Below are 13,070 nucleotides of genomic sequence, written 5' to 3' on the forward strand. Positions count from 1 at the left end.
TAGTGGGCTCTTTCTAGCTATTTTATTTACTAATTATTCTTTTAGTGGCGTCGATATAAGCATAAAAGAAACAAGATTGTTGTGGAAGAAAATTAATTTTGTGAAGTATACTAGATTAAGATATTGGACATCCTCACACTATATTAACGTACTACAACATTGAAGACTGCATCATAAATACGACCATTTCTTCTACTCTATTTTGTAAGAGAAGGAAAAAACAATGGACGATATTATCAGATAAAGATAATCTATACCAACAAAACATGTTTTCGTATAGTTCCCCGTGTGAATTGTATAAAACGGTATAAATAATAATAATAATAATAATAATAATAATAATAATAATAATATCACCTAATAATAGTACTTTAGTTGTCCTGACTAAATACAGTCAATACGTTGCTATTGGTAATATATTATATTTGTTCAAAAGTCTATATTGCTACAATGTATACAGTCCAGTTAAAAAGTACCAGTAACCGATTCCATCTTTCTCTCAACTTGCTGTCTTGCTGCCGATTATTTCAAGTAACAGGAAGAAACGGAACACGCTCGAAATAATTTTAACTGTCGACTTATCATCATTATGTATCATTAAATAGAAAATGTCCTGCTCTTTTGAGACACCACAAAATTTGGATTACAAAATACGCATGTGTGACTGGCGGAGAAAATCTGAATATCTGAATCTAAATGCCAGTGTCAATACTACTGTCAACTGAATGGCAATCTGAATGTCAGCTTTGCCCTTTTTAGATACAGGTCTTTACTAATCATCGTCTTCATCGTCATCATCAGGCACAGGAGGCGGGGCGTAGCTCTGCGCAGTGCTGCCATCTACCGGTCGCACCATGGCGCTGCTGCAATATCTGACTGTGTGTAAAGGAACACATTCTTCTTCCATCGGGAGAGGGTGTTGATCCCCTTTTCTGTGAGGAAAAGAAATGATAACGGGCACTATTTAACGTTAGCTCAACAGCAATCACGACAAGATGCAGCAACCAATCCTCCATACGCCATATAGGGGAGACCGGGGCTAGTTGGACCCCGGGGTAAGTTGCCCCCCCCCCCCATCAATTTATGAGAAAGGAACTGTGGGATAAAAGAATTGATCACATCATTTGGTAAAATGACCGTATCCAATAGTGCTAAGAAAGCGTCAGCAGTGAGTGTAAATAAAATAATATACCATCTTAAAGTAACTTTATTAAAGAGACTTGATGGGGGGCCAACTTACCCCGGGGTCCAACTAGCCCCGGGGTCCCCTATGAGTAAAGTCTTACTGTAGCACTTTAAATATCTTTGTATCTAAATATTTGCAGTTTTAAGTTGATGGCCACATTACTGCACATTCAATTCCACGAAAGAAAATCTTCACGTAGTTGTTAAAGCCTCTTGTATGTCTGTACAGCTCTGAAATTTATAATACGCTTATACGATTTTTATAATATTCAACGTGTGTTACCTGGCGACCATTCGGAGAGCAAGGACAATCTTCTTGGAAAAATTAAGGGGGAAATTGTCTACGCTCTGGAAATCTTGATTGGTATGCCCTTGTAATGTGGTGGCACCGGCAGAAATCTTAAATTCTTTGATGGAATGCACCTCATCGAGCCGCTCTCTAATATGGGAGATGTCTTCCTGAAGAAAATCCTCCTGTCGATATCTTTGCCCGGGTGTGCTGCTTCTCAGTATGAAGTGAGAATTACCGTAAATTCATGTAGCTCAAGATTTTTAGGATTATTTATTCTTTTTGGTATAATTAAATAGGCTTCTTTAATGGATGCTTTTCTTCTACTTTGTTTCTCTGTGGAGTATTTGGTTTTTGCAGAATTTTTTAGATAAAATAATAATAATAATAATAACAACACAGAATTTTAATTAAAATAACAGAACAACAGAAAATCATATGTTTAGTCAATCTCTATGGTCACCATAACTTATAACAATTGAAAAAATATTTCAAATATTCCATCTCTGTGACTTGTGTAGATACAAATTCCTCACCTCAAATCTTCACCAATACTGTCACCACCCCATTCAGCACTGAAATGATGAAACAGGAAATGCCTATCTTAATCAATCAGTGCTGTGACATTTCCACAGAAATTCACCTATTGAACGAAGGTAAAAGGGGCTTCTTTTCTGACAAAGGAAATAGTTTTACACAACGAAAATATTGCCGATTAAAATAAACGTTTCTTTAGATACCAAAAAAGTGAAAATCTATTTGTTGAACCAAAGAAAAAATTAGTAAATTAAACAGAATTTTAAAAGGGGGAAATGATGAAAGGAAGCACTGGATACATAGTGACTTAGTGGGTTTACCGTATGGCAATTGTAAAAATACTTACAGTCGACTATGAGACATATCTGGTCTGGGCATTACTAAATCCTGTTGATGAGTTGCCACATCTGAAAAGTTAAAAAAAACATATTGGAGGGCACTTTACTTCAAATGACGGAGTTTAGACAATGAAATGCAGGAATCGGACTACATTGCCAATAATGTGAGTGTTACGTAATGCATTTGACGTAAGGCTTTGTTAAACGTGATCGACCAAATACCGATTGCAGACTGTATTACCATGGAATAATGGCTGAAAAGTGTTAAGAAGTTTATTTAAATCAAGTTTTTCTTGACAAATATATTTGCCTTATTTAACTGCCTAATAATGATGACAGTAACCTCACAAGGAATGCGTTTTAACACTTTTTAAAAGATGCAATTTTCAGTCTGTCTTTTATAACAGAAACCTGCAACAATTGATTCATTTCAACATACGCGAGGTGCTATCAGAGCTTGATTTATTTCAAGTGTACACTTACATGTAGATGTGCACGTAGGTTGCAGACAGTAAAAAGTTATTTTTGTAATGGGTTGTGATGTGCTTTAAAGAAGCATGTATATAATATAAGATTATCATGCTGGTCGGCTTTTGGAGATTATTTTGGATCTAAACCACTACCTACTTACCTATCAGGTTGATGACAGACTGATTTTCAATGCCCAGCTGCACCAGGCACTTCCGTTCTTCTGCGAGAACACGCTCAGTGCCGCTCACACAAAAACCATCCACCTGTTGGCTGGCTAGCTCGCCATCGGTCTCCTTGGGATCTTCAACGACTTTCTTAAGGACATGATACAGCGTGGCGCATGTTTCCGTCTCCACCTCTCTAGTCCATGTCTTGTTCGGACTGCTCCTGGTAATGTTCAAGGTTACCTGTATGGGTTGGGATATAATTACATCGATGACCGGGCACCTTGCGGTCAAGAATTTGAGAGGTAACTGTTCCCTGCCACGCACGGTCGCGTCATCAATCAGCTGAAAATGAAAAGATGAAAAAGACTAAGAAAAGACACCAGCACGGTAGCAAATTTTATCTCGAGCCTTGTAAAATTGAGTGCTTCAAATAGATTTGCACTACTTTCTCTTGTTTAATAATACGTTTATTTTCTTTTTTCATTTCGAGCATTATATATGCTATACTGATAACCTACGGAGTTATAAAAGCTCACAACATCCTCCTCATCTATAAGCAGAAGGCAGACTTGTGTTTGATCTTTCCCAGAAGTCTCCTGAAATACGATAAAGAAAAATTTGTCAAACATGCAAAAGCCTAGACGAAACAAGACAGCAAAGCTGTGAAATGCAGAGACACACAACATGAAAATAACAATGGCAGTGCAAAAAACGGAGTTTTGGTCAAATTTGACCTGAAATTACTTAATGCCTTACACCATAATCTCCACCAATTTTAATTACGTACTATAGTTAATGTGGACATTCAGAACATGTACATAGCAAAGAGTTTCAATCCCACGGGACCTTAAAGTCACACCTTGAAATTGCAAATATGTTTAAGAAATCACAAAGACGCATAACTTAAAAAAGAGAAACCAAGCTTTATTTTATTCTTAATGTTTTTATAAATTTGAGAATAAATGTAATACGTTGTGCTTACGATAATTGGGACATTTTCATTTCTGATTCACTATAATACAACGGTTAACAGGGCAATTGAGACCCGTTTTTAATTATGTGCTACCAGTAATGTGGTCATTTAGAAGTAACGAGCACAGGGCTTGTTCAATGTCATGCCTTAAGTAATAGAATCTATTCTGGCTGGTTTTCGACGGTGATGGCGACGACAGACACAGGTGATGGTTATAAAAACAGACACGCCGTGTCTGTGCACTACGGTAATGTACCGTGAATTTTGAACGGCTCGTAATAACTACAAACGAGCTACCGTATAATGTGTTATAGTTACATGAATCTATTTATCAATATCTATTGCTATACAATAAAACAAATATAGGATATTTTGCGTGACTGACACACATTTTAAAACATGTAATAGACGACCCCGTTAGTACAAAGCATCTTATTTTCAAAAGAAAAAAAAATAATAATAAAATAATAATAATAATAAAACAAAATAAAGAACTTATAAGTTATATACCTTTCCCTTGGTTTTTATCAGGTTCTGAACTGACTTTTCAACTTCAAGCAAGGTGGTTTCATCACATAACACGTGGATGCTGTCAAGCTTTTCCATTGTCTTGTGAGTAAGAACTGGAACTTCCATTTGTCTAGGTATTAATATTAGGCTCCTACTAAGGCCAAGATCCCTGAAAATAAAAGCATGAGTAGTGTTCACCATTCGTGACTGTTCATGTCAGGCAAGGAATGCGTGCGTCCTATTGACTTAACCAGTTACCATATGCTAATTTTGATTTACTATTATAAAAACTTCACTGAAAGCTTAACTTACTATGTAATTGAAGGTTAATGAATACCTGAGATGTCGGTTGCTTTGTAGCTTCTCCCCTCTGTCACGTGTTAAAATGAATGAGGTATCCAGCTTGCAGGAGCTATGGGTTTTAAAGTCTACCATCACTTGTTCTCTCAGGTCCGCGACGGTCTTATAAGCCTCGATATTCACTTGGAGGACCAAAGAACACCCTGGCATTCGAAAATGAACATCGAACGTGAACATTGTTGGTTTTACGATGACTTCTGACCCATCTGAAAATCCCTCGAACGCGATGTAAATGGTTTCGTATAATTCGTCGAAGGAATACTTGCTCTCACACACCCCTCTGTCTTTGTGCTGGTGTACCAAGGCAACGCCGTCCTCCTCCATCAGGCGCCGTACCACCAAATCATTCTTCAGGTCAGAGAGAGTAATGGATGACTTCACGACCATTGTGTCTTGCCGGCCATCAAACGCGGTCACTCTGAGTGGCATGTCCTTCTCAATGACCACGCGTGCTCTGTAAGCTAAATTTTCTCGATATGACGAGTCACGTCGAGTCAGAATCTTAATCGCCGTGGCGCTGTCTGGACCTAGATTCAGTGCCTTTTGAACCTCACTCTTGAGATCTTGGCTTTTGAAGATGACCAACGTGACCAGTTTAGGAGGATCAGACGCTTCAATCAACCCTTTCAACAAAAGTGCCGTAAAGCTCCTTTTCAAGTTTGAACGGGATTGCTCCCTGGTGACTCTTACGTCCTCGGGACTGGGAGCGCCGTACCGCGAGACGACCTCTGCAGTAACATCTGAGGAATAGCCACAGGTGAACATCTCGGTGGTGACGTTCTCTGCGTCGACAGGATTAATTACGCTAACCTCATTAGCGATTTCTCTTACCAGGACAACTTCGCAAGACGAGTCCATCCAATCCCTGTATAGGTAAATATATAAAAAGCGCTACAAATTCATAACCACCTAATCCACTTGAAAGAGAGAAATAAATGACTGATCTGTTTATTTTTAAATCCTCGATCATTTTAATTGGACACTAAAGGTGTTTCCTTTTCGTCGTGGTTTCAAAATTTAATCATACAGCCTTGCCTACTAACTAAAAAGCGTGCTTTTTGAAAACAAAACGCTGATCCCCTACCTGTAGATGGAAGAAATGGCCCTCATTTGAAAATGATAATGAGTGACAAACTGGTCTGCGAAGTTGACTACGTAGGCTTCGATATCTCTCTCAGCAGATGGCACGGAGCCAGCGACTTGTTTCACCAGATCCAACAATGTTTGTTCTGGTCCCAGGTCGACAGTGAGGGGTTCAGACAACACTCCTGCATAATTCTGGTGGCAGACCTTAAACTGGAGATGGGAGGAGAGTAAACTATATAAGGCATATGGAACAACATAGTGTCTGACATACAAAAACGTTAATAAGTACAATCAGGGCAATACACAACATTTAGGCCTGCAGGCAACTGGATGTAACTTATTAGTACATTTACATATAAACTTGTTCTGCAAAGCTCACAAAAATATCTAAAGTAAAACCCAACACTTATTTCCAGCCTGAAACAAGTTCTGTTTAACAATAGATGATGGGCAGTAAGGATGAAAGAAGGAAAATCAAAGGCAGTCGTTGGTTACCCACCGTATACACCAACTCTGGCGTGAAGGTGCATTCCAACAACCCATTCTCTCTTTTCTTCTTCTCGATCCCAGAATCTTCTATCTTGGACCCTTTGGAAGTGGAATAGAACATAAACCGACGGGCCAGAGTCACCGGTCTCTCAATGGAATATTCCTCCTCGCCATTCAAAGCAAACATACCTGCAGTATAAATAAAATCTTTCTGAAAGTAGTTTTGTGACACTCTGTGATATTTTAATAACAAAATAAATAGCATTTTAGTATGATAAGAACGTATGTTACAATAAGATATACAAGGGTACTGGTGCGTTCAGCAAGGTCAGTATTACCTCAATCAATCAAATGAACAAAATAAATAAGATATACTATTTAAACGGACATTTTGGAAAATAAATAGTTTTAACTTAAAAGCTATTTGTCCCTGTCAGTGTTTCATACCTATTAAGACATCATCTATCTTGACTTCAGCACGGCATCTGTGTTTTGTTCCATTTCGTAGCTGTAGACAGTAATTATACCCACTCCCCAGTTCGACGTATTCTCCTTCTGCTGTCTTAAAATGGCGTCCGCCTTCCACTTTGACTCGATAGCCATCAATTTCGAGGAAGTTTTTGGATGCAGGTTTGTACTTTGAAGGAGCTAGGTCGAAAAGTATCAAATGCATCAGAAACATATATCAATTTGTTAGGATTATGAAAGAGCAATAGAAATTTGATTAAAGCGGTTTATAAAAAAGCTAGAAAATCTTCCCAACGTGTTTCTGTTACTCACAAGTACACATATTAACTCTTACCCAATCCTTGAGCGAGCTCTTGTATATTGTCTTTGATAGTTATCAATTCTTCCACCTGCTCTTGCTGACGGTTGGCCTAAATATACAAATATATATCCACAAAAATATTGTGATACGATCTAGTGCCAGTATCATAGGAACCTTTGTAACTATTTACTCATATAACAACCAAGATGCAAACTGCCAGCAGATGAGGATATTCTGTTTTTTACTTCCGTCTGGTACAACTATATGCACTATACTAATGTATGCATAAATCATAGCGCCCTATATGTCAAAGAAAAAAAAAACAAAATATCAAGTTGTTTTAAGTGACCAAGCTATGTATTACATATTGGAGTTACCGGTAGAAGACGTAGAAGCATTCTCACTTACAATTTGATCCAGTGTCACCTTCATCTCCAGCATGCTGCTAGCCTTCTGGTCCAACTTCTGCAGCAGCTCACTCTGGTGGACACTTTCAGCAAACATGGCTTCAGTCAGCTGCTTTACTATCTCCTCCTTCAGCTGGTCGAGGTTTTCAACGCGGGCGGTGGCTTTGAGAATCTTGGCAATGGCATTTTGGTCGGGGAGGAGGCACTGTATGATATACAATTCTGCCACCTCCAAAACCTAAAATTGGGTTGTGTGGAATGATTAAATAGTGGAATCTTATTGAAAAATAAAGATGGATGACAAAATTTGTGACATGTAATAAATTATTTGGGGTGCAAACTATCATGGCCAAGGCACGAATAGTTATTTTGTTGTCTGCACAGCGATGTGGATTTATAACAAGGTCAAATTCAATACAATGACTTAGAAGTTAGAAGAGGGCACATATACTCGTTATTAAGTTTGAGGAAAAACATACATTTATTGTATTGCTCACTATAATATAGTTAATTGTGAGTGTACCACAGGTGTTTATTGTGTTGTAAACTCTATTACCTCCACAAGCTGCTCCAACAGGAAAGACTGTTCTTCGTTTTGCGCCACCAGAGAACCACCGACAATCACCTCCACATTTCTGATCACTTTCAGTAAGTCCATAGCCTCGGCTTGCAGCGTGGCGTTGGCTTTGAAGATTCCGTATACGCTGCTGATAATCCCCAGGGCAGTCTTGATATAGGGGAGCTCGTCGCCCAATCCGATCGCACCCTCTAAAATATGTTCGCCCACGTTGGTGAGACCAAATTCGTCTGCTCGCTTGAGTGCTTCGGAAAACTTATCGACTACAACCACCACCTTGAAAAAATACTTTCTTCATTAAAAGAGAAATTGAAGATTTGGCATTCATGTTACTTACGAAAAGCGTCATTGAAAAGTTTATTTAATCTAATATATTAGGTTTACAAATCCGCCCTGATTTGACAAACATTCTGTTTTTACATAACTGAAGGTTGGCGGGCAAGTTTGATTCTGAATTTTAATCTTAAGATCACTGATTGAAACAATTGGGTTACACAAACTATACCTTTCTTACTTCACTTTTTAAATGCTTACTTTTTCCTGGTTTGAAACTTCGTCGCTTGGTCTGTCCACAATATCTATGCCGGTGCCTCTGCTGAACAGTTTCATCATCCCCGCCTGGCGCTTCAGTCGGCGGAACACCAGAGCAAGGACAGCAGCGTCTTTGGCAGATTTCCACAAGGCGACGAAGTCCTTCGTTTTCTTTTTCACGAGGCAACTTTTCATGCATTTGGTAGTCTGTCCAACCTTTTTGAAATATTCAGGGTCTCTATCTTGTTGGCTGTAATACATGTTGAGCTGGTTTTCGACAACTTTCAGTTCCCCACCTAGTATAAGCGCCATTTCAGAGAGCTCTGGAGTCAAGTTTTCTGTAGCCACGGCGTTGTACATTTTGAAAATTTGTTTGACATGCTTGAAAGGTCTTTTCAGATCACAATTATCCTCGTTTTCAATAACATCTTCTGTTTCGGGCTTTGGCTTTAGATCCCCAATGTCTGGAATGGTTGATGCCATCGTTGGTGTTGCTGGTGTTAAGATGGAGTACAGTTTCTGTGAGACAGGGCTTACAACGTAAAGGTCCTGAAAAAGAAATAAAAAGGTAAATCGTGCCACATGAAAAGAGAGAGAGAGAGAGAGAGAGAGAGAAAGAACAAACACTCCACACTGTTTTATTTTTGCACAGAGAGTAAATAGGCGACAAAAAAGTGCTGTATATTTATTCATTTTTTAAAAACGCGAGGGATGTATCGTTTCACTCATTCACCACACCGTTGAAGTAAAGTTACCGTTACCAATTCAATCAATAAAACTAAATACCAGTTTTATTATTGTCGAATATGCTAAATAAACGAAGAAATATAAAATATGTTATATACACGGCCCGTTGTCACCTAGTGCCCACCAAGCATCGTTAGATGCTATTCTAAATTTTGTTCTTAGTCAACATTGAGATCTATCTGCAGCGAGTGTGATTAGCGTAGAAAGAGATACATGTAATTAGGCGACAAGCCAAGTAGGCGGTAAAGCCCGTCATTTCAGTAGCTTAAGTTCACCAGCAGGTCAAAGATATCAGGTGTCAACCCGTGCAATGACCCGAGGTTGGATATAATCATACATGGAAGTCAAAATTGACACTTTGAAAATAAAATTCTTATCTGCAGGAAGTTGCAAACACACCCTCAGTGACCATCCATTACTCGGGTATTACATAATAACCCTAAGATACCTGGGTCCTAGGTTGTCCTTAACTCCATTTGTCTGTTCGTCACCAGTCTAACTCAGTTTTTTTTTTTTTTTTTTTTTTTTTTTTTTTGGGGGGGGGGGGGGGGGGATTTTGATGAAATTTCCAGGATAAGTCAGAAATGGTCCAACTTAGGAGTGATAAGATTTTGGTGATGATCCAACATTTAATAAACGGTTAATCATTAGTTAATTATTTGTCTTGGTGGGAGTTAGTGCTCTCAGAACTTTTCTAGTTATAATTATTTTGAATTGGCCCCCATTTCATCACAATATTCCTATATTACTCAAGAAAATGTTAACTTGTTTCCTTAGTTTCATATGCATATTCTTCTTAAAAAAAGTCAGCCAAGCTTTCGAAATATTCACTAGTCATGTTCACAAAATTCTTTACTGGGTGCTACCCCATGAGGACACTGACGGGAAAGCCGAAAGTCTGAGTTATTCCTTTCCTGTCATGAAATTCCAGAACGTTGTCCCAATCACCTGGCAAGCTACACCGAGTCTGACTGTTAAGCCTGTATAGGACCATCTTACCACTTATCGACTAGAAAATAAGCAAGACCAGTGGCCACGCACCGCCATCATTCTGTGTTACCAATCGATATCGTGACCAGTGAGATAAAATGCACACAGTGCTAAATTATTTCATTGGCAGGATTGTCGATATCGTATAATATTCATTTCATAGAACTTATGGCCATGAATGTGCGTTCCTTACTGGCGAGATAGATAGGCTGGAATCAATAGCAGACGGTAAGATGTGCACTTTATGTATTGCAGCGGAGCAATGGAGAAAATAGTTAAACAGTTTTTTAATCCGTTTTAATGTCATATATTTTCACCTTCAATAGAAATGTTGGAGCATGTGCAAAAATAAAAAAGGCAACACATGACGTCATGTGCTACTACAATGTATAGGCTAGTTTTAAATACGCCATGTAACTTCTAACCTTATGGACACCATTAAACTTTCGAAAACTCGTTAAAAAATCACTACATGCCATCGTTCACATGATAACATAACTTAATTGCTGCTGATTTAGGACAATATTAATTGTCCCCAAATGATATCTACGTGGTTTCCTAACACCCTGTTTGCTACAGGCTCGTTCTACGACTGTTGTTTAGCTCTGCCAGACCTAAGGGTTTTCTTCTCTCTACCAGAGGCTAACAGAGTGATGACGTCAAATCTATGGACAAATTTTTGCTGGGCTGTACAGAAAAGTGCGTATAAGTAGCTATAGATGTATCTGTGAATGTTTAGTGAAAAATCAATCTGAGGTCCTGGTAGAGGACAGGGGCGGATCCCGAGATTTTTTTTTTGACAGTCTTCAAAATTATCTTTGTTGATCCATCTTCCATTTGACCGTCTTCTGACAGAAAAAATTAGATGCCCGTCAATGTAAACTTAAAAAATATGACCATCTTTCAGAAGACCCAGAGAGGGCTTCTGTCCGCCCCTGGAGGGTACATGTATATATTTCCGGATGATTATATTTTCCCGCGTTTCGAACGGTATAGCGGGGAAATGTATGGATGACACGGGTCAGTGAAAACGGGGACAAATGCTCAATATCTGTGCAATCATTTGATTGGTCAATCACTGGTTATGCTTAGTAGCTTTGAGGGGGTGGGTCACTTTCTTGATGGCGACCAAACTAAACTAGTAGTATTGACATTGAATATGTTGATTATAACATTTGTTAAAAACAATGGGTACACGGAATTTCTAGAGTGGATTTTTACGGTCTAAAATGTTTTTATTCTTAGCTTTTCTCCTAGGATGTCTTGAGTTAAAAGAAAAGTTGTTATAAAGGGGGAACGTTAAGCTCGAAACAAAGAGAAACAAATATTAGTATATATTAAAGTGAATGGAAGAATCATGAAAATATTGATAATTTTACGGAACAGTAATTCATATTGGTAGATTTGTAAAGCTATGTCTGTGTCATCCAAATAATCAGATTTACAAATGTACTTTTTTCTTTTTATGATAAATAATAATTAGGTTCCAGCGTCTTGGTCGGGCCCCGCAAATGTTATATGTGCGCTATTTGGTATGTTTTGATTAAGTGGAGTTAACACAACCGGTTTTTACTGCACTGTCCTGACCTATGTATGTGTGATTATATATATATTTCACTTTGAAAGGCTGCTTCAAATGTGAGTGATATGGATGTGCGTTTTAGGGGTGGGGAGGGGAGCATCCTTTGCATATTTCATGTTATGTGCAAGGCAGGGTACGGTTTATTGGACCCCTCCCCCATTTAAGCGGTCGGTACAATGGACTGGTTACCGGTTATCTTGGCAGACGCGCACGTAAATAAAAGTATCAGTTCATTATTCTGCATTAAATAAAAGTCACCTAAAAGTACAAAGTGGGTCAAGGCTTATATCCGGGTCAGTCGAATGTTTTTATTGTTTTTGATGAGCTGCGTTGTCTACTACAGCAGTAAAGATCCTGGACGAATTAATTTTGCTTGTCCACACTGAGAGGGACCTGTTCCCTCGGATGGTATTTTAGCTGTCATTAAGCCACCACGTTGCCTTTGTTGTCGATCTTACTTAAGTATCTAGCATGTAAGGTCGAAAACTGAGGCAATCCAGGAGCAACAGTGGTAGACTACCAACCACCGACTAGTGATATGGATCGAGCATTTGTGACAAATACTAGTAGACCACTGAAGCGGCAAATTGAAGATATATATTTGCAAATATACACTACACTACATATTGCCCTCGACCTACACTTAAATATATAGCCCATTATACATTATATATGAATGCATATAAGCGCACATAGTGCACTGGTATAGTGTCAATACTGGACAATTTCTCTACTTGAAATAGGCAACGCTGACAGAAATGAAGTCCAGTGTTTGAAAGGAAGATACATAAATACGTTACCTCACTTCCTCAGCTTTATTTTGAATCTTCAGAACAGTCTCATCCGACTAATTTGAGTTCGATTATCCTGAAAATGTTACAGCCAGATGTCAGTGGTTGGTGAATGGTGAGCTTGTTTAAATGCACCAGAGAATCGAAATGGCACTTTAGTATTGGTACGCCGCTAATATCATTTCTCACACGGACGAGTCTAACTTCGCGGACCTGTCTCCCCTTGTTATGTCCCTCTGTGTGCGGATTGTACAATGTATAGGGACGTGTT

At 38.6% G+C, this 13,070-nt stretch overlaps 1 protein-coding gene across 2 annotated transcripts; it reads right to left on the reverse strand.

Moving 5' to 3' along the window:
* Window positions 1–7: 7 nt before the first annotated feature.
* On the reverse strand, window positions 8–13,070 carry LOC106178583 (uncharacterized). Of its 2 annotated transcripts, none has more exons than XM_013561819.2 (16): window positions 12,809–13,070; window positions 8,693–9,238; window positions 8,138–8,434; window positions 7,583–7,819; window positions 7,208–7,283; window positions 6,853–7,053; window positions 6,416–6,594; window positions 5,915–6,126; window positions 4,808–5,695; window positions 4,471–4,639; window positions 3,506–3,583; window positions 2,981–3,329; window positions 2,358–2,418; window positions 2,011–2,049; window positions 1,469–1,684; window positions 8–932 (listed from the first exon to the last, which is right to left on the reverse strand). In XM_013561819.2, exons 2-16 carry the CDS (start codon window positions 9,170–9,172, stop codon window positions 773–775), a joined length of 3,642 nt encoding a protein of 1,213 aa, XP_013417273.2. In that variant the 5' UTR covers window positions 9,173–9,238; window positions 12,809–13,070; the 3' UTR covers window positions 8–772. The 2 variants fall into 2 exon arrangements, with proteins under 2 accessions (XP_013417273.2, XP_013417272.2); XM_013561818.2 differs by having other exon boundaries at window positions 1,469–1,687; window positions 12,809–13,069.

Source organism: Lingula anatina, chromosome 2, assembly GCF_051362555.1.
Source record: "Lingula anatina isolate TDL-2025a chromosome 2, LinAna3.0, whole genome shotgun sequence".
Lineage (NCBI taxonomy): Eukaryota > Metazoa > Brachiopoda > Lingulata > Lingulida > Lingulidae > Lingula > Lingula anatina.